Source organism: Canis lupus, chromosome 4 (assembly GCF_003254725.2).
Source record: "Canis lupus dingo isolate Sandy chromosome 4, ASM325472v2, whole genome shotgun sequence".
NCBI classification, from domain to species: domain Eukaryota; kingdom Metazoa; phylum Chordata; class Mammalia; order Carnivora; family Canidae; genus Canis; species Canis lupus.
Window position 1 is genome coordinate 3,693,930 of NC_064246.1, and position 20,266 is coordinate 3,714,195.

Sequence of the window (20,266 nt, forward strand, 5' to 3'; positions counted from 1 at the left end):
AGCTGACTTGGGCAGGGAAGTCCAGCCCGTGGCATCCCTGGGACCCAGGATTGGGGCCTGAGGGAACGGATGGTCCTCAGCTGCATAAGCCATAGCTTGAGATCTTGCTGATCCCATTAAAACTGATCCAGGAACACGGAGGCCAGAGTGGTGAGTCAGAGTGGCACCAGGCTTAGGTGTGAGCGGCCCAGGACAGCAGGGGAAATAAGCCAGGGGCTTCAAAGACTTCCAACTCTATCCCTCCCCTTCCATGTCTGCCCCTTCCCCTCTAGGGGATCTTATCACATACAAGACTCCCCCTGTTCTATGCCAACTTCTGAAACTAGCACCCTCACCCCACCCCTTTTCTTCTTCCCTAATTCCTTCCAGACTTCTCAAGGACTTACTTCTGCAAAGTGCATACTATGCCAGGTACATAATGCCTTTGGACTAGCTCACTGACTACTCCAAGAGGTATTTAGGAGCTAAGAATCACCATTTACAAATGATTAAAAAAAAAAAAACTTCTGTTGAGAGGTCTTGTTTTAATTATGAATGGAGTTCAAGTATAAAGTATTGGCTTTGTGGGAGAGAATAGTTTCTGGGTAGGGTTGAGTCTGTATGCCAACAGAGAAAGTTCTAGGTAAGAAAAAAAGATGGAATAACCCAAACAACCAGAGTTAGGGTTTAGCCTAGATGAATAGGTGAATAGATTAACAAAATGCCAAATGCTATCCAGCTTCAAAAAGGAAGAAAATTCTGAGTCAGGGTACAACATGGATGAATCTTGAGGATGTTATGGTAAGTGAAATAAGCCAGACACAAAGGGACAAATACTGTATGATTCCAGTTAAATGAAGTCCCTAGAGGAATCAAATTCAAAAGGCAGAAAGTAAAATAGTAATTATGAGGAGGTGGATGAGTGGAAAAGGGAGAATTCATATATAATGGGCATAGTTTGTGAGAATGAAAAAGTTCTAGAGATGGGTGGTGGTGATGGTTGCACAACATGAATGGACTTAATGCCATAGACCATATACTTAAAAGTGATCAAGATGGTAAATATTATGTTACATGTATTTTACCGCAATAAAAATTTTTTTAATCTCCTTAGGAATCTGAAGGGACTGCAAAGTTGAACACTAATGTTTTCTATATTCAAGCAGGCTAAAGAAAATCCCCATTTTGTAAAACCTTCTCATTGTGGATGTGGGGGAATTACCTTGTATTTGGGCAAAGGTATTAACTGCTGCCAAAAACTCTTCGAGCAGAAAGAAAGTTGGCTGGGTTACACAAACTTTTGTACTTTGGTTAGCTTATAGACTGGTAGCCAGGTCCCATTTCTGCTTAGGGAGCTGAAGGCACCAGGTGGTGAAGAGCCACCTCCGGAGATTTCACACAAGGCTCACACAGGGCTCTGGAGATTTCACAGAGCAGCAGAAACCCCAAGGCCAAGAACACACTGTGGAGAAAACTCTCCTCAGAGATGAATGGACATCCCACATGAGGATGGATTGATAAGCTAGAGATGCTGATAGATTGCTGGGGAAGGTACTAACCAGCACCTAGGAGCTAGTCTTCTGGGAAGCATGCTCTTCTCTACTGTCTAGTCCTATCTCTAAATGTCTGGCTTAGCTAATTAATAAAGAGCGCCATCTTTGTTATTTTGCAAACAAGGGAAAGGATAACTGGGTGGGAAAGCACTCACCTGAGTCTGACTGGAAACCACCATGAAGACCCAAACCAAGTTATCACTGCTCACCTGGTCAGAACAACCTGAATTATACCCAAAGGGCCAGAAAAGAGCTGCCTTCCATGCAAATGACTTACTTACTTGAGGTACCAGTGCAGCCAAATTACTTAAGTGGCTTCTTCAGGAGAACAACCAATGGTAAAACCTGATCTCTCTGCTTTAAGACAGTATGTTAGCAAATGGCTTTGAAAATATGATTTTAAAAGCTTAGGTATGCATTTAGTAACAGAGCTTCCATAGCATGGATTCAGACTATTCTAGACTCTCTCCTGTCACATAGCCAGTGAAACTCAAGCCACTTTCAATGGTGTAAATTCTCAAGACAGAGCTGGTTTCCATGTAACTGAACGACATGTATTTGTCGATGATCCGCTTCTACACAGTAGGACTAGACTATGAGTCTCCTGTTGGATTTTTCTATAGCAATCTATACTTAATTCTTTTTCTGCAAATTATTATTGCAGTAACTGTTTACACTTTTACTCTTTACTGAAGAATACTCTCTCTCTTTATACATATATATGTGTGTGTGTATATATATATATATATATATGTGTGTGTGTGTGTGTGTGTGTCTACATATGGATAGATCTATTTATTTGAAAGTATATTCCAGAAACTGACCTTGAGAAATGTATTTAATTCAGGCTACATTTACCAAGCACCAACTCAGTGTCTGAGACCATTTTAAGGCATATGAAGACAAAGGAGCCATATCCCTGCTGCTTCAAGGTTACAAGTTGGTAATGAAACAAAGACATGAGCATAAATATTGACAACACAAGGAATGAATAACATGTTAAAGAGGCACAGAGAGAATGTCAAGTGAAAAGAGACAACAGGGAAAGTTTCACACTGAGGATGAAAGAACGAAATGCAGAAGAATAGAAGTTGGAAATAAAGGCTGCACTGCTTTGCTGGGGTGAGAGCAAACCTGTGGGTTTGTGTACATTTGGCTCAAATAGGGTTCTCTCCTACAAGGAAGGCCTGCTACTTCTGGAGTTGAAGTGGGGGTCAAAGCCTGGAGCAGCTGCTCATTGGAGGCTGGGCATGCTCAGGTGTAATTTCATCCCCTTGCTATAGTTTCAAAGGTGAAGGAGGCAGGGATTTTCCCCTTGAGCATGAAGTATGGTTGATTACTGTTCAGAAAGATCGCCAAGTGTTTCAGAGGAGGCTATGGTTTGCTTGTGCAAAGGCCGTGGGTGTAATGGAGGGGCAGGGGGTTTCCGCCTAGATTTCTAACACTCACAAATCCCAGGTGTAGGATACATGTGATGCCGGAGCAGACTCGTGCAAGGCTGCGAGGTGAGGAAGTGCATTCACCATCCCACAGTTCACTCTATAATTTTCCCATGGTACACAATTATATGTAGGTTAAAGAAAGACCACTTGGTTGGAGAGCCAATATATGGAAGTTGGTTAGGCCTAAACACCATCCAGATGTTTGAATGAATTATTCTACTACTTTTTCTTTAATTTGAAAAAAATACCAAAGACATACACAAAATAAAAAGTACTGATGGCTCCTGACTGATGATTTTTCTTTAAAAAAAAAAAAAAAAGTAATGATTTTTTGACCTTATGGCAGTGCAAAAGCAATATGTATTCAATAGAAATTGTACTTCAAATTTTGGATTTGGATCTTTTCCCGGGCCAGCAATCCACAGTATGATCTTCTCCCCTGAGGCTATCCAGTGGCCCCAGCTCCCAGGCAGCCACGCAACCACAAAGGTCAACAGCCAACACTGACAACCATTCTGCACCCACACAGCCCTTTTACTTCCCACTTTCAGTTACTCAATCAATGACATGAGATCTGCAACACTTTGCTATCAAATAGGCTTTGTGTTAGATGCTCTTGCCCAACTGTAGACTAACATAAGTGTTCTGAGCATGTTTAAGGTGGTCTGGGCTGAGCTATGGTATTTGGTAGATTAGGAGTAGTAATGCATTTTCAACTTAAATATTTTTAACTTATGATGTGTTTATGACACCCTAACCCCACTCTAATATCTCTACTCAAACTGGTTTTTAAAAACACTGCAAGAGATGTGGAAATCTTTCTCTCACTCTCTCAGCCCATCTCTTAATCCATCTCCCTCTCCAAAGGTTACTGGTTACAATCTGGGGCATGTCCTTTCTGATTCCTTAGTCATAGGATCCAAGATTGAGACAGATTTTTAGCTCCAAACCATACTAGTGTCTATCTTTTTTTTTTTAAGTGGGGGAGGAGCAGAGAAAGAGGGAGAGAATTTTAAGCAGGATTTCCACCTAGCGCGGACCTTGATCTCACAACCCTGAGATCATGACCTGAGCTGAGATCAAGAATTGGACACTGAACCGACTAAGCCAGCCAGGCACCCTTACAATTTGTTTTATTTAATAATATCTTATGGAGGCACCTGGGTGGCTCAGTCAGTTAAGTAGCTATCATGATCGTGGGGTCCTGGAATCGAGTCTGGAGTTGAGCTCCATACTCAGCTGGGAGTCTGCTTCTCTCTCTGCACCCCCCGGCAATGCTCTCTCTCTCTCGAATAAATTAATAAAATCTTTTAAAAAATAATATCTTATGGATATCTTTTAAGGCCAGTGGTCTCTCCTCCTTTTTATGGTTTTAACTGTACTGTGCCAGAGTACCAAAATGTATTTAACCAGTCCCTACAGATGGACATGTAAGTTATCTGCAATTTTTCTCTATTTCAAACACACTCTGTTATGATTTCTGTAGGATAATTAAAAAGAGATCACCTGATCAATGAGTAATAGATACTGCCAGTGTTCTGAAAGTTGTATCAATTTGCACTCTCAACTGTGCAGGCAGGTGGCTGCACCCCAACACCCACACCAATGGAAAATCTAAGTGAAAATTCTAACTCACTAGTGAAATTTAAAGGCATTACAGCCAATAAAGCACTGAATGATAATGAGAACAGAAGCCTTTAAGTCAAACAATTAGAGTAGATATAATGAGGAACTGTATAATTTAATGACTAATAAACTCTTCTTATGCTGTTCTTAGGGAAATAATTACTAAGTGCTAGAAAGCCAGCATTTCTGCCCTTTGGCTTATATGTGCCTTACCACAAAAATATTATTTTGACTTGGCTCAGATGTAGAAATAAGTTAAAGAAACATCAAATTAGAGTACAGATCATCCTTAACTTATAACAGAATTATATCCCAATAAACCATTGTCAGTTAAAAATATTCTAAATTGAAAATGTATTACTACATCAAACCTACCAAACACCCTAGCTCAGCCCAGCTGATCTTAAGCATGCTCAGAACACCTACGTTAGCTGGGGAGCCTGGGTGGAGCAGTCAGTTAAGCATCAGACTCGGTTTCAGCTCAGGTGGTGATCTTGGGGTTGTGGGATCAAGCCCCATGCTCAGCAGGGGTCTGCTTAAGCTTCTCTCCCTCTTCCTCTGCCCCTCCCTCCCACATTCTCTCTCTCAAATAAATAAATCTTGAAAAAATAAATAAAAAATAAATAAAAAATAGAAAAGAACACTTACATTAGCCTACAGTTGGTCAAGATCATCAAATATGGAGCCTACTTGATAATAAAGTGTTGCAGAATTCATGCCATTGACTGAGTGCCATACTGAAAGTGGGAAGCAGAAGAGTTATGTGGATGCAGAATGGTTGTCAGTGTTGGCTATTGACCTTTGTGGTTGCGTGGCTGCCTGGGAGCTGGGGCTGCAGGCCAGCCTCAGGAGAGAAAATTATACCGTGGATCGCTAGCCTGGGAAAAGATCCAAATCCAAAATTTGAAGTGTGGTTTCTACTGAACACGTGTCACTTTGCACCACACTAAAGTCAAAAAAAAATTATAAGTTGGCTTGTCCTAAGTCGGGGATTGTCTGTACCTTGATTTTTCTTTTAAAATTTCATTTCTGGGAAGTTTATTAAGGCCCTGGAATGGTGACTGCAGTGGGCAGCATGAATTTGTAGTGGGAACAGCAGTTTACATTTCACTCTCTTCTCCAGCATTCAGAAACACAGCATGCACGTGGTCCTGGTCTACCCAAGCCCAAGGATTTGGCAAGGTAAGTTCCACTAATAATCAGTAAGAGGAGCACCAGCACCAGAATGCCTGACAAAGGGAGGGCTGTTGAGAGCTGAGAATGCAGACAGGGTTGAATTGGAGGGGACTTCAGAGTCTGAGGTAGAAGGTCTGCTCCCTGTGATAATGTGCTAGGAGATGCAGTTGTTCCCAGAGATGGCACAGAGTGAGGAGGCAGGTCAGCTGAAGACCACCATGCCGGATACCCAAATATAATCTAGAACAAGTAAGATGACACATCCTGAGGGAGTTAAGTTCTATCCTAGGAGATGGAATCAGATCATTGTGTGTTTTAGACAAAACTGCCTAGGATATCAAGACCAGGAAAGAATCTACCCCTTTCAAAGACCCTAAGCAAATTCACCTGGTCTTACTTAATTTTAACTTTCTAGGGGTTTGTGTATCTATTCCCTAATGGGCACCCCATCACCTTAGCAGAGGTGGGGGCGTCAAGCACACAGACTGGGTGGGAAGGTGGCTAAAGAAAGGGGGAAGGGAGAGGGAAGGGAGGGGGCAAATGTGTACTACTTGCATTTACAGAATAGGTGGTTTCCATCCCAGCAAAACCCACCCTTGAAATTCCTTGTCCTTCCTCTGAAGCTCCAGACAGCTGTGTATCGAGAGACCTCTCCAAGCCTGTTTCAAAAAGGAGCAATCTATTTTGGACGGGTAGTTAGTGACCGCAAAGCTAAAGGAAGTCCCTGTCACCAGAGTTGAAAATAGCAAGTTCAGGTTCCAGGGAAAGTTTCTCTAGTTTTACCTAAACAGCACTGCTTCCTCATTCTCAGGACATTGTCTCAGGGATGTGGCGAGACACTACCAAGGACTTCCTACAGCCAACACAATCAAAGCACAAACTACAGGACTCACCAATCTGTTAAACAGATCTTGTTGGCACTTGAAACAGGAGTGCCGCAGAAGGGCAGGTAGGGGCCTGCCAGGCTGACTCCTGGGAGATACCATCAACAGCAAGCGCTGCTTGGGTCCATTCCCTGTCATTATAATGTGCATAATTGCTTCGGGTTTGCACAGAGTCTGCTAGATTTGGTTGTGCTGCCAAGGCCATGAGGCTGTTGGAAAGGATTTTGCCAGCTACCTCTCAACCTAATTTAAAGAAAAGAGCAACCCTACCATTTTCTGGTTTTATTCCAGTAGCTTTTACCCAAGCTTACTCTGCCAGACAGCTAGCATTTAGAACTGGGAAAAGCCTAAAAGCTCCCTAGGCAAGAGGCTCAGCAGAAGTGGTAACAGCAGCTGCGACTGACTCAGAAATGCTGGGTATGGGGGGTGGGGGAAGGTGACAGTGGACAAGGCACAGGTCCCAACTCTCTGCCTCATCAACTATCTCTGGTTCCCTTCATGGAAACAGAAGAAATCACGAACAACATGATTTTCATGGGTCCCTTTGGCTCTAACAATACCAAGCTGTCAGTAGGCAATGTCTGGCCCAAACCCACTTTCTAAATTGTCAGGATTCGCATGCTCAGCTGCCCTGTGACTTAGGCCTGGTGGCAAAGAGTTTAGGAGAGAAGGCACAATAGGCAGAACATGGGCCTCTCGGAGCTGGGAGGCAGGTGAGGACCCAGAGATAGCCTGGGTGGCACAGTTGGTTGAGCATATGATTCTTGGTTTCAGCTCAAGTTGCGATCTCAGTGTCTTGGAATAGAGAACCACATTGGGCTCTACACTCAATGCAGAGTCTACTTGAGATTCTCTCTCCTTCTCACTCTGCCCTTCCCCCTGCTCTCTCTCTCTCTCTCTAAAATAAGAGCTTAAAAAAAAAGAAAAAGAGAAGAAAGAAGAAAGAAAGAAAAGAAAGAAAGAAAGAAAGAAAGAAGAAAGAAAGAAAGAAAGAAAGAAAGAAAGAAAGAAAGAAAGAAAGAAAGAAAGAAAGACAGACAGACAGACACGGATGGTAGGTGAGGGGTCAAGGCCATGGGGGAGAGTCCCACCTAAAATACAAAACATGTGTCCTTGGAAAGAAAAGACTTCTGTTTCTTTAGTGAATAAACAAGACACAAGATTGGCCACAAGGTCTGGGGCTGCGACTTTAGCATCAATCATTAACTAAGATAGTTCTCTAGCTCACAGAGGGTTGAGAATTTCAGTCTTGGTCATCCTGCGGTACTTTGTGTGATACTATCCCAAGCATGCTTGGCATTCCATGGCTTAAAAACTGGGTGTGGGCACCCGTCTACTCTGGGCAACATAATGTACAACTTTATTTTTGAGACATCTTATTGAATTTTGAAGAAATCAGTTATCAATAGGCTTTCAATAGATAAAACACCATCCTCTATTTGGTGGCATTTGTCACTAGAAACAGATTTGATCTCTTATAACTTGTTGGGAGGAAGATCAGACTGGCGGTCTGGTCTGTTAGGTCTAGTCTGTCAACACAAATGCAAATGTAAGTCTAAGAAATTTACAGCTTTACATGGGGGGTGGGGTGGGGAGGGAGAGGCAGGGGAAGGACGTGCACTCCAGCAGTATTTCAGATAGCAAAACAGTTGAAACAATGTCAAGCTCTACAATAAAGAAACTCTTAAATTACCTCATGGCCAAGAATATAACGGGATATGAGATGGGACATTTTCCTAGTGTCTTAAGAGTTTTGACAGCGGGAGCCAGGGGGGCGCTGGGGGGCGTTGGGGGGCTCAGTGGTTGAGCATCTGCCTTCAGTTCAGGTCGTGATCCCGGGGTCCTGGGATCAAGTTCAGCACTGGGCTCCCTGCAAGGAGCCTGCTTCTCCCTCTGCCTATGTCTCTGCCTCTCTCTCTGTGTCTCTCATGAATGAATAAATAAAATCTAAATAAATAAGAGTTTTGATTGGGGCCAAAAGTGGAGGACATTGGTATGCACACATTCCACAGAGAGGTGCCAGGTAAACCCCAAAGGACTAGCAAAGAAGTGGCCAAAGTGGCAGTGTGAGCATTACCTCAACACCACCTTCAGCTTATATAAGAGATTTCTTTGAAGAATCGGAAGAGGTAAGGGCTGTGGTTGTTATCCATCCCCTGCCATCAGGAGGAAGGGAGCCTCTCTGCCCACTCATGCCAGGTGAGGGTGCCTCAGGAGCACTGCCTGTGAAGGGTGCTTGCTGGAAGGTGGAGACCAACCTCTCACTACTTGGCTGGATGACCACTGATGTGTAGACCCTCCAGGAGCAACCCTTCTGCCACTGGGAGGCCCTCACCTGCATGTATGAGGAAGTTACAAGTTTCCCATGGCCAAATGGACTGGAGCCATCTTGAAAGGACCCTACTCAGGTAAGAGAGGTGTGATACACCCCTGGAGGGAAGTGCCTGGGGTTGGCTGTTGGGGACAGATGAGAACATCCAGCTGGGAGTGCTCAGTCCACATATGGTGCTATGTTCTCACTTGGGTTAGGATAGGGAAATACATCCATATCTCTTTGGGCCTCAAATTTCAATCACGCCTGAGCTGGGGTAAGGAGACAAGCTTGAGTTTTGAGGCCAAGAGTTAATTAAGGACAGCATGGTGTTCATTTAAATGCAATATAACTAGATACTTATTGAGCATTTACTGTGTGCCAGGGGACTGGTACTACTCTACTCATTTTACAAAGGAGGAAACTGACTTCAGATCAGGTAACCAGCTCAGGGTGATAGAGCTAGGGGCCTAGGAGGTCTGTCTGGTTCCCAAGCCCATGGTGAGGCCAGTAGCAGCCACAAGCACAGAGTCTGGCATCAGAATGCCTATGTGGTTCAAATCTTGGCTCTATTGCTCAGTAGCCGAGTCACCTTAAAGAAATTATTTAACCACTCTGTGTCAGAGTGTACACCTTTAAAATAGACATAGTAATAGTACATCCCACCTAGGGTCATTTGGAAGATGAAATGAGTTCATACAGGTGAGTGCTTGGTATAACTCTTGGCCTTAAAGATGTTAATTATAATTATAATTATTATTCTATTGATTACATCCCATTAACATCCTAGAATGCTTAGGATACTGTATTAAGTAAAAAAAAAAAAAAAAAAAAAAGGAGGGGCACCCTGGTGGCTTGGTCAGTTGAGCATCCGACTCTTGGTTTCGACTCAGGTTACGATCTCAGGGTCATGGGATGAAGCCCCACATCAGGCTCCACACTTGGTGGGAAGTCTGCTTGGGATTCATTCTTTCTCTCTCTCTCTCTCTCCCCAACCCACTTGTGCTCTTTCTCTAAAATAAATAAATAAATCTCTCTCTAAAAAAAAAAAGAAAGAAAACATTACATTGTTTGGACACTGTGATCATAACCATATACAAAATAGTTTTATCTATACAAAGGAAAAAAAGGAAATAATACTTCCCTTATCTCCCTTTTATAAGAATATGAATCTATTTGGAGGTTAGTTGGGAAACCTCTGGCGTTCTGCTTGCAAGAGGATGTAAACAATCAGGGTGTATATTTTATGCAGAGATTAGCAGTCAGTATACACAGTACCCCAGATGCCAGAAGATGCATATTCATCCATCCATTCCACTTATTAAATTCCTACTGAATATTAGGTTCCAAGATAAATGCTGTAATATAATCAACACCAAATCACTGAATGCTGTTTTAGGTTGAATTGTGCCTCCCCACTCCTGGTCCCCCACTCCAAGTTCATACATCAGAGTCCTAACCTCAGTACCTGACGATATTTGGACATAAGGTCTTTCTGGAAGTAATGAGGTCAAAGAGATGTCATCAGCATGGCCCCTAATCTAATAGGACTGGTGTCCTTTTTTTTTTTTTTTTAAGATTTGATTTATTTATTCATGAGAGACACACAGAGACAGGCAGAGATACAGGCAGAGGGAAAAGCAGGCTCCCTGTGGGGAGCCCGAAGCAGGACTCAGGATCATGCCTTGAGCTGAAGGCAGATGCTCAACCACTGAGCTACCAAGATGCCCCAGGACTGGTGTCCTTAGAAAAAGGGGAAATTCAGAGACAGATGCCACACAGGGCTATACCTGGTAGCAGGTGGAGCAGCCTGCATGCATGGAAAATGAATGTTAATGCTGTGGGCATGTCTGGACCCCACATCCCATGGATGCGTGGTCCACCTTGGCCTTCCTCACTCTGCCGTGCAGTGAAGTTCCCAGGACATTAAGAACTACCCCAAACCATTTCAGTTAGAATCTCTGGGGGATGGGACCCAGGCATTGGTATATTGTAAAGGTCCTCCGAGTGATTCCCATGTACAGTCAGGGGCCGGAACCACTGGGCTAAACAGATCTTAGGTGGGCACTAATTTTAGTAGGAAAATTGAAATCTGTTTTGTGTGGGCTGCTAATAGATGCTTCACATGTTTTAAAAATCTGCCTTAAGGATTCTTATTACGGCCCATAGGGCCGGATCGTATAGCTGCCACCTGAGGTGCGAAGGACCCCTGCCCCTTCTGTGTCCTAAATCATGTGCCAGATTCATAGACTAAATGGCCAAGAAGGAGCAGGTGGTGAGAGGATACAGCAGACGAAGGGTAAGAGGCACATGTGTGACTAATCTCATGGTAACTTCAACTACAGATGGAGGTTAACATGAACTATTATTCATACATCAGCCTCGCTGGCAACAGGTGAATTTAACCCATGGCCAGGTGCTGTCCCTCCCACTCAGCAATTTTGTTTGCCAGAGGGGAAGTGGGTGCATCTACTTCCGGCTTGGGAAGGTTCTGCCCTCCCTCTTCTGGTTCTGGAAGCTCAGAGCTCCTACCACCAGGCGGGCGCACTCCCTCCTCTCCCCGCCTGCCTCTCTTCTCACAGGTGGCCAGCAGGGTGGGCTCGCTCCTGCTCTCCCACTCCCCCCAGATAACAGGATTGACCCAGAGCACGAGAGAGCCCTAGAACACCCCAAAGTCCACGCCTCGAGCTGGGTTTGCTCCCTTGCATGTCCTGCCAGCTCAGCTCTCCTCTGTGAGCTTCTGGAGGGAGAAACCTGGCCTCGTGGGTCCCCTGCAAGCCACGCAGCCACATGAGGGAGGGCCCGGGTGGGCGGAAGGGGTAAGGCTGCGCACACCTGAATTAGCATGGCTCTTGATTTCTGGGGACTCTGCAAGTCTTCTGCCTTGACTGGTTTCCTCGTTTTGTTTCTTAACATGTTCCAAAAATGCATCATTTGCTCTGGCACCCCGAATACAGCAAGCTTGATTCCCACTCCCTATCCCTAACTTCCATGTTGCCTTGGTGGCCCCCTCACCGTCCCCTTCCCCTACTTCTCTCTGAGCACCATTACCAGTAGAAATACTCTATGTTATACTCTATGAAATGTATGTATGTATGTTATATACTCTATGAAATACTCTATTTGTTCCTCACTTACTAGTTACATGCCCAGAAGCATCTATGATGTGCTGGATGGCATTTTAAGAGCTTAAGGAAGATCAATTCATTTTTCCCTCACTGCCCAAATTAGTTGTTTTCCTATTTTTGACAGTCACCCCCCCTCCCCGCCAACCATGCACTCAGGTCACCAGTTCCCTGAGCAAGCCTTCCATGCTTCCCTTTGCATCAGCCCCAAGCCCTGACTGATGCCAAACCCTTTCATCTCCTTCAGAACGTGGTGTCCTTTGGTTCTTGTTTTGTTCTGTTGGCAAGTGTTTCTATGATTTGAATTATGTTCTCTTCCCCCTCAAAGAGATACATTGGGGGGATCCCTGGGTGGCGCAGCGGTTTGGCGCCTGCCTTTGGCCCAGGGCGCGATCCTGGAGACCCGGGATCGAATCCCACATCGGGCTCCCGGTGCATGGAGCCTGCTTCTCTCTCTGCCTGTGTCTCTGCCTCTCTCTCTCTCTGTCTGTGACTTAAATAAATAAATAATAAATAAAATATTAAAAAAAAAAAAAAAGAGATACATTGGGGTCCTGGCCCCCAGCACCTCATAACATGGCTGTATTTGGGGATGGGCTCTTTACAGAGGTATGAAGTTCCAGTGACGTCATGAGGGTGGACCCTATGCCAACATGTCTGGTGTCCTTATGGAAAGGGGACGTTTATACAGAGAGGCACACACATAGGGAAGATGGTGTGAAGACATAGGGAGGAGATGGCCATTGACAAGCAAGGGCAGAGGCTTGGGACAGAGTCTGTCCCCAGCACCCTAGAAGGATCGATCTCAGACTTATAGGCTCCAGAGCCATGACATTCTACTCGTGGTGCTTTGCAACAGCAGCACAGATGTTGGGAATGGCACCCTCCCATCTTCATTCTCCCCTTTACATCCTGCCCCTAAGCCCTTGAAATCGCTTTCCTGGGTGAGCACCACTACCGCAGTGTTTCTCCCTAGCTATCACCTAGACGATCCACTGCTAGGCCGACTTGTCTAAAACTCTGTTCTTATGCCATCATTCTATGGGGAGACTCTTCCAGAAAGCCCCCCAGGGCTGGGAGACCAAGACCATGCTCCCATGCTGGCACTCAAGACCTTGGCCCAGAGCAGCATTTTCCAAAGTGGAGCTGTTAACCTTGCTGGATGCCCAGGTTGACAGGTGTGCCCAGGTGGTGGGAGAAGCTTGCTTACCTGTTGAATGAACTCAACCAGCAGTCTCCTCTCTCTCCTTTCCCTTATAGATATGTGCTAAGATTCTCCAAGAATCTAAGGAAGAGTTTCTCAGCTTACCTGCCTACAGAGCCTCTGTTTTGGGAGTATCCATAAACATTCCTACTCAGCTCTCCAGGCTGGAGATTTCAAATGCTAACTTTGACTGTAGCTCTAAGCATTCACCATTATATCCCCAGCATCTAAAAGAGTGACAGTATCAAATACGTAATGGATAGATGGATGCGGCATCATCTATCCTGTCACAATCCATTTCCAATTAATCAAATGCTACCATGCCACTGCCTTGTTCACGACGGCCTCTGGCCTTCCTACTGTATGGACAGAACATACCCTGTAGCCCCCAATCTCCTCACTAGATCCATTTAAGTGTTGCCATGCAAAAGGCTGCTCAGATCTGACATCAGCTCTCAGCTCCCAGAGTCTTTACATCTAAGAGAATGCTTACATCTTTACCTCTCCAGCCTTCTTTTGTCTCTGAAAAAGTTGAGATTCTTACTTTAAAAATGCTAACTCATTGATATGCGTCTCGGATGACTTTGCCTGATATATGTGTGCCTCTATCTTCCCTGCTAGATTATACATACCTTCAGGGAAATCAGTATGTTGGGTGTTCCCCCACAGAACTTTTTTTTTTAAATAGGCTCCACACTCAGTGTGAAGCCCAATGTGGGGACTTGAACTCATGACCCCAAGATCAAGACCTGAGCTGAGATCAAGAGACAGTCACTTAACCAACTGAGCCACCAGGTGCTCCCCTGCCCCAGAACATTTTTGGGCACATTACCAAACAATATTTGCTAGGAACATTAATTCCAAAAGGAAAACAAACCCCACTAATATTACACTTCTTCTTCTTTTCCTGTTTTGAATCTCTCCACTCCTAGTAATACTTTATCTTTTAAGATCTGCTATTTCCCATCCTGGAAAAAAGCAGCTTTTTTCCTGTATTTTCTAACACCTTCAAACAAGAATTGAATACTTTTCCTTGCTCCCTTAAGGAAGCAGACTTTCTTATCACCCACTCACTCTTTAAGACTTGCAATTACATTTCTGTCTCGACCAATTTCTGCTTCTAAACTCCTTTTCTTCCTCTGGCCTCTAGAATGAGGTGTTCCTTAAGCTTCTACCCTTGGCTCCTCTCTCCCCTCTCTCCTTGGCAGTCTCATTCACTCCTGAGGCTTCAGCTGTAACCTTCTTTATAAAAAAATAAATAAATAAAATATTTATTTATTCAGAAGAGACACACAGAAAGAGGCAGAGACACAGGCAGAGGGAGAAGCAGGCTCCATGCAGGGAGCCCGATGTGGGACTTGACCTGGGACTGTGGGATCCCGCCCTGAGCCAAAGGCAGGCACTCAACCTCTGAGCCACCCAGGTGTAACCTCTTGCTGTGAGAGTCCTAAGCCAGTACCTAGAGCTGTGTTTTCTGGTACTCACTGGGCGTTGCCGCAAATCTCACATACCCCAACTTCTACAAACCTTCATCTCTTTCTTCACAGCTCACACACAAACAGAACATAACCCCAGCAACACATGAATCTTACCTTCTTCCTGAATTCTCTCTTTATAGTCTTAGTAGGAATAGCTCCCAGCTACAGGCTTGAAATTTAGCCTCATCCCCTCTGCCATCCCCCTGGGCTCCCCAGTATGGTCAAGTGGCCATCATTTACAATCCCCAATACCTTCCCTCCACCTGGTGTCTGGCATTCAGGTGTCTGGGGCCCTGGCTCCAATGCATCCCTCAGTTTTATTACCTAGAATCTCCTAATACTTCAGCTCCAGGCAAAGTATTTGTCAGTGGCTCTCTCCTCAGAGCACTGACATGTACCACTGCTCGTAGCAGGGCTGCTATCACCACCCTACCCTCGGACATGCATCCCAGAATCAATTTCCATGTCAGGGACGGTAATACCAGCAACCAATCAAACTGATGGTGCAACCATGTCGCAAACTTGATATCTGTGAGATAACATTACATGACAAAAGCAAGATATATTTACAAACAATTTTTATAATTTTTCATGTGAAGAAAAATGTATGAGGGAATACATCCAAATGACAAAAAAATGGTTATATTAGAGTAGTGGACTTGTGAATGAGGTTTTTAATTTTTTTAGATTCTTAATTTTACTTAGTGTGCTTTTTAAAATACATTTTTATTTTTGGGGCGCCTGGGTGGCTCAATTGAGCATTGGACTCTTCAGTTTCAGCTCAATCATGAACTTGGGGTCGTGAGATTGAGCCCCATGTCAGGGTCTGCACTCAGCATGGAGAGCTGCTTGAGATTCTCCCCACCTCCCTCTGTCCCTCCCCCTGCTTGTGTGTGCTCTCCTCCTCTAAAATACATCTTTTAAAAAATACATTTTTATTTTAGAATAGTTTCAGAATTACAGTTAACTTGAGTAGATGTTATAGAGAGTTCTTATATACCCTACACTCCATTTCCTTTATTATTAACATCTTACATTAGTATGATTCTTTAGTCACAACTAAATGAGCTAGTACTTTCATGTGGTTTCTAAAACTTAAAAGATAAAATACCTTTGGTTTGGTAAAACCAAATAAACAACATAGAGGAGAATGTAATTCTTTCTATAACCTCTAACTCCAAGTTAGTAACCTGATATTTATTATTTTTCTTATTACTTTGGTTTCCTCTTGGCACAGATTGTTGGCTACAAATTGGAACAAATTTTTAGTCTCATTTGCCATATGTTTGTGCCTGTAGTTCATGTAGTTGAAACTTAATTGTTGGATAAACATTCTGGAAAGTGTTTTCTTGAACATGAAGTTAAATATATATATATATATTTTTTTTTTTCTAAGTAAGCTCCACGCCCAGCATGGAGCCCAATGCGGGGATTGAACTCAAAACCTTGAGATCAAGACCTGAGCTAAAATCAAGAGTTGGATGCTGAAACAACTGAGATACCCAAGTGTCTCAAGTTCCATAGACATTTTTAAGCCTTGTGAATCATCCCCACATCTAGAGTCTCATGTTGTGTGCATTGCTTCGCCAGAAAGTCTGTAAACTCTGCGGGGTTTTTCTCTCCTCCCTGTCCCTCCCTCCTGCTTTTTCTTACGTCCAATAACACCCAGTCCAGATCTCGTCTCAGAGCATATGCTCAACAAATGCCACTTGTAATAAATTGTAGAAGCAGGACAGGCTCTAGTAGATGGAGTATGGGTGTTAAGCTCCTAAAAGTAAAGGATTCTTTATGAAATTTGTCCGAGGTGTCAGACTTTGACTTTGCACACCAGGAGGCTGCAATGTTTTCCTCTGCATCATTCAAAGAAGTGGACGTTAGTTTTAAAATGATAAAAATCCTTAACACACCAAATGTTACATATTTTGAAGAACATATTTTCAGTTTGCTTTTAATGTCAGACTCTAGAAAATGGACTGTGGGGTTTGTTTGTTTGTTTAAATGTTGCTCCCCTAGTGAATTTTCTTTCTTCTAACTGCCAGGTTAGTTTTAAAGAGTCCTTCTGGACACCTAGCAGTGAGAACAAATCCTATAGATTATGCAAAGAAATAACTGAAGTAGCTATGTACAGTCCTACTTTTCATAGGAATATAAGACAATATCTTTTTAAACAGAACTGAATAAAATCTTGAATAGGTTTCTTCTCCTTTTATTCATTGATAGATCTTTTTATTTTTTAAGAATTTATTTATTTATTAGAGAGAGAGAGAACATGAATGGAGGAAGGGGCAGAGGGAGAAGCAGACTCTCCTCTGAGCAGGGAGCCTGATATGAGACTCCACCCCAGGACCCTGGGACTAGAGATGCTTAACTAACTGAGCTCCTCAGTTGCCCCTATTCGTTGATAGATGTATTGTCATCTTTTAGGATAGTCTTTGCTTCATATAGCCAGAACTATGACACTAAAATAAACAATTTCTGCACAGTGTCCTAAGGTATATTCTGTACCTAACCTTAACTGGTCTTGGAAAATCCCTAAAAGCAAGCTAAACAAACAATGTAGCATTCTTGTATCTTCATGTGAGTTTGTATCACGTTACAAAACATGTGAGGAGCAAAATTTTGTTAAACAAATTAAGAAGTGCAAAAAGAGAAAGTTTCATACTTTGAGTTTACTGCAGTTATTTTTTATTATTTTTTAAGATTTTCTTTATCTATTCATGAGAGAGAGAGAGAGAGAGAGAGAGAGGGGCAGAGACACAGGCAGAGGGAGAAGCAGGCTCCATGCAGGGAGCCTGATGTGGGACTTGATCTCGGGTCTCCAGGATCAGGCCCTGGGCTGAAGGCGGCACTAAACCGTTGAGCCACCCGAGCTGCCCTACTGCATTTGTTTAAATTTAGTCAGTGCCAAAGTCAATCATTAGATTGTAATTCCAAGAAAAATGCTAAGGAGTAATAAATAAGAATATGATATTCACAGCAGGTGACTGAAGAGCCCCAAACCAAAGTTAAAAGCAGCATCACTGACAACTTTCAAGAGAGCTGTGTACAATTAAAATTGACTATTTTATTAACTACTGCATAATGTTGCTTCTTTGCAAAAGTGATTTGACTATCCAAGAGCATTGCTATTAATGATTTATGACAGACTGACGTTTCATAAGCAAGCCTAAACAGAACTTTCAGTTCGTCTTGCTAAAAAGTAACTTGGTGTTATGGAATGGGCAGGATCAAACTAGCCTTTCTTGAGGCAAGACATGCTTTTCGAGACATTTGACACTCTAAATATAGTTCAGCAGATGTGAAGCATTGTGCAATTTTGCTAATGAGCTTTGAGCGAGCAGAAAGAAATGGGATGGACGGTACCAGAAGTAGCTAAAGCACACGGTGACCCAAGGAAGCTTCTGGAAAGAGATACCTCAAAAGGTGAAGAGTGGAATGACAGGCAATCCTCAATTTTGGGGGGGTACATTTTTGTCCTATCTGAAGTTTAAAATAACAACCATTTTTTCACAATCAAAAAACAATACCTGGATTTGCTTTTTGGAAAAAGACAATACAAATAATGTGTTAAAGTTTAACCTCTGATGTCTGAAAAAAAAGGAAAATATTACAAAAATGTTATTAGACCATCCACTTCTGTTGTGGCTTAAAAAAAGGTTCCCACTCACAGCATACCAGCTCCACCTGAAAGTAGCTCTGCTCTTTCATTCACTGACATTGACTGTGTTTAGCATACTGACAAATATTCATTTTGGAGAATGGATTAAAGTTATCACAGTTACTGGAAGTAACAGAAGTTGTGTCGTGGTATATAACGGGGATGCTTAAAGATCATTCCCAGACTTATTCTTCTACCTAAAAGTCCTCTTCTTAATTTTCAAAGCTCTGGAAGATAATTTCTAAAAATAATTCTTGTTGGATTAGCAAGTGCCTAAGGGTGAAAATATAACTGAAATGATTCTTACCTGGTGATGCATCTCAGAATTTGTTGGGCAGTTCAAAGTAATTGGATCACAGTCCTCAGCTGGGGGGAAAAAGACACAAGGCTTGATAAAGAACATGCTCTGCAGCGTAAGGCCCGTAATTAGGACTCAGAATTAGGGGCTGCCTGGACATCTGGTAAAATCAAGAGGGCCTTGGGTCTCCTGTCCTCTCTGCTTCCATGAATGAGGCCCCATAGCTATACCTCCACTGCCTGGGAGGGCACCAGTCACAGTTCCCACCTAACCCCTGAGTATTTTCTTTTAAGATTTTATTTATCTATTGATGAGAGATACAGAGAGAAAGAGAGAATGGGGCAGATAGACACGGGCAGAGGGAGAAGCAGGCTCCCGATGGGGAGCCCAATGCAGGACTCGAATCCAGGACCCTGGAATCATGACATGAGCCAAAGGCAGATGCACAACCACTGAGCCACCCAGGCACTCACCCACTGAGTATTGAGTTTCAGTTCCCTGTCAGCCCACAGAATTACTCAGATGAGTCAGTCACATACTCTGCAGAATCAGGGGCACTCCATCCTCTTGCTACTACCACCCTTAGCCGCCACAGTCCCTGGTTGTTCATGCTGTTCCCAAGGCCAACCCCAGAGACCTTGCCTGGCTGGCAGTATCCCCCTCTTCCAGGCCAGGAGCATAAGTGACTCTGAACTGCTGTCCTTCTCATCTGTTAGTGTCAGGTATGTGTGGCCATCCCCCTAACCCCAGGGCAGGATCCTTCCCCCATCATCCAGGAGGTGATCAGAACAACCGGCATCATGAACAGCATGGCCCACAACTATGGAAGACACCAGGTCAGATTTAACTAACTTTGCTGACACAGTGAAGGCTGCCTGGACAGAACAGCCAGTTGCTGGAAGACTTGCACTTTGGCCTACACAGCAGTATGTTGTCTTTGTCCGATGTTTGTCTTCTCTTCCAATCTAAAATGTCCTTGTTCTCAAGGTGAAATTGTTGTTGTCTATACCCCCGTTCCATGGCTGTTTGGCAGCTGAGCTTTAAGGAGTCCATCTATAAGGGTGGTGACAGCACAGCTCACCACTGAAGTCCCAGCTACCAAGGGCTGGGTGAGAGCTCTCCAGATGCTGTGTCCAGCCTGGTGGCTACCACTGATACCTGGGGTGGCCACACAGGCACCATGATTGTACTTGGCCAGTATAGGTATGACGATGGACCTCTGTTAGGTCTGCAGGAAGGAATGAGACCACCCCCTTCCAAGGGTATCAAGGTACAAAGCAGTGGCAGCCTGTGGCCCAGGAACTGAGGGAAACAGGGAAGGAGCATTTGGCACCTGGCTGTTGTGCTGATGCCACGCCCCCAGCTGTACACCTGTGCTTAGCCGAAGCTGCTTCCAGCGTGCCAAAGGACCAGTCCTGCAATCACCAGCCCGATAGTCCCTGCCCAGCCCATAAGCAGTAGAGCCCTCTTGGAGGTGGACCCCGACCCCAAGGAAACTGACTGGCATTCCCTGGAGGAAGAAATAGCTCCCT

General features: G+C 43.9%; 1 protein-coding gene across 7 annotated transcripts in view; it reads right to left on the reverse strand.

Annotated features, from left to right (window-relative positions):
* Window positions 1–20,266, reverse strand: part of EDARADD (EDAR associated death domain) — a 149,841-nt gene that overhangs the window by 18,461 nt on the left and 111,114 nt on the right. For 5 of the 7 annotated variants that reach the window (XM_049108746.1, XM_025448530.3, XM_025448531.3 and 2 more), the window contains one exon: window positions 18,744–18,802. The exons of the other annotated variants lie outside the window; for them this stretch is intronic. In XM_049108746.1, the coding sequence (XP_048964703.1) occupies window positions 18,744–18,802 (59 nt within the window). The remainder of the gene's footprint in view (window positions 1–18,743; window positions 18,803–20,266) is intronic. 7 annotated transcript variants of the gene reach the window in all.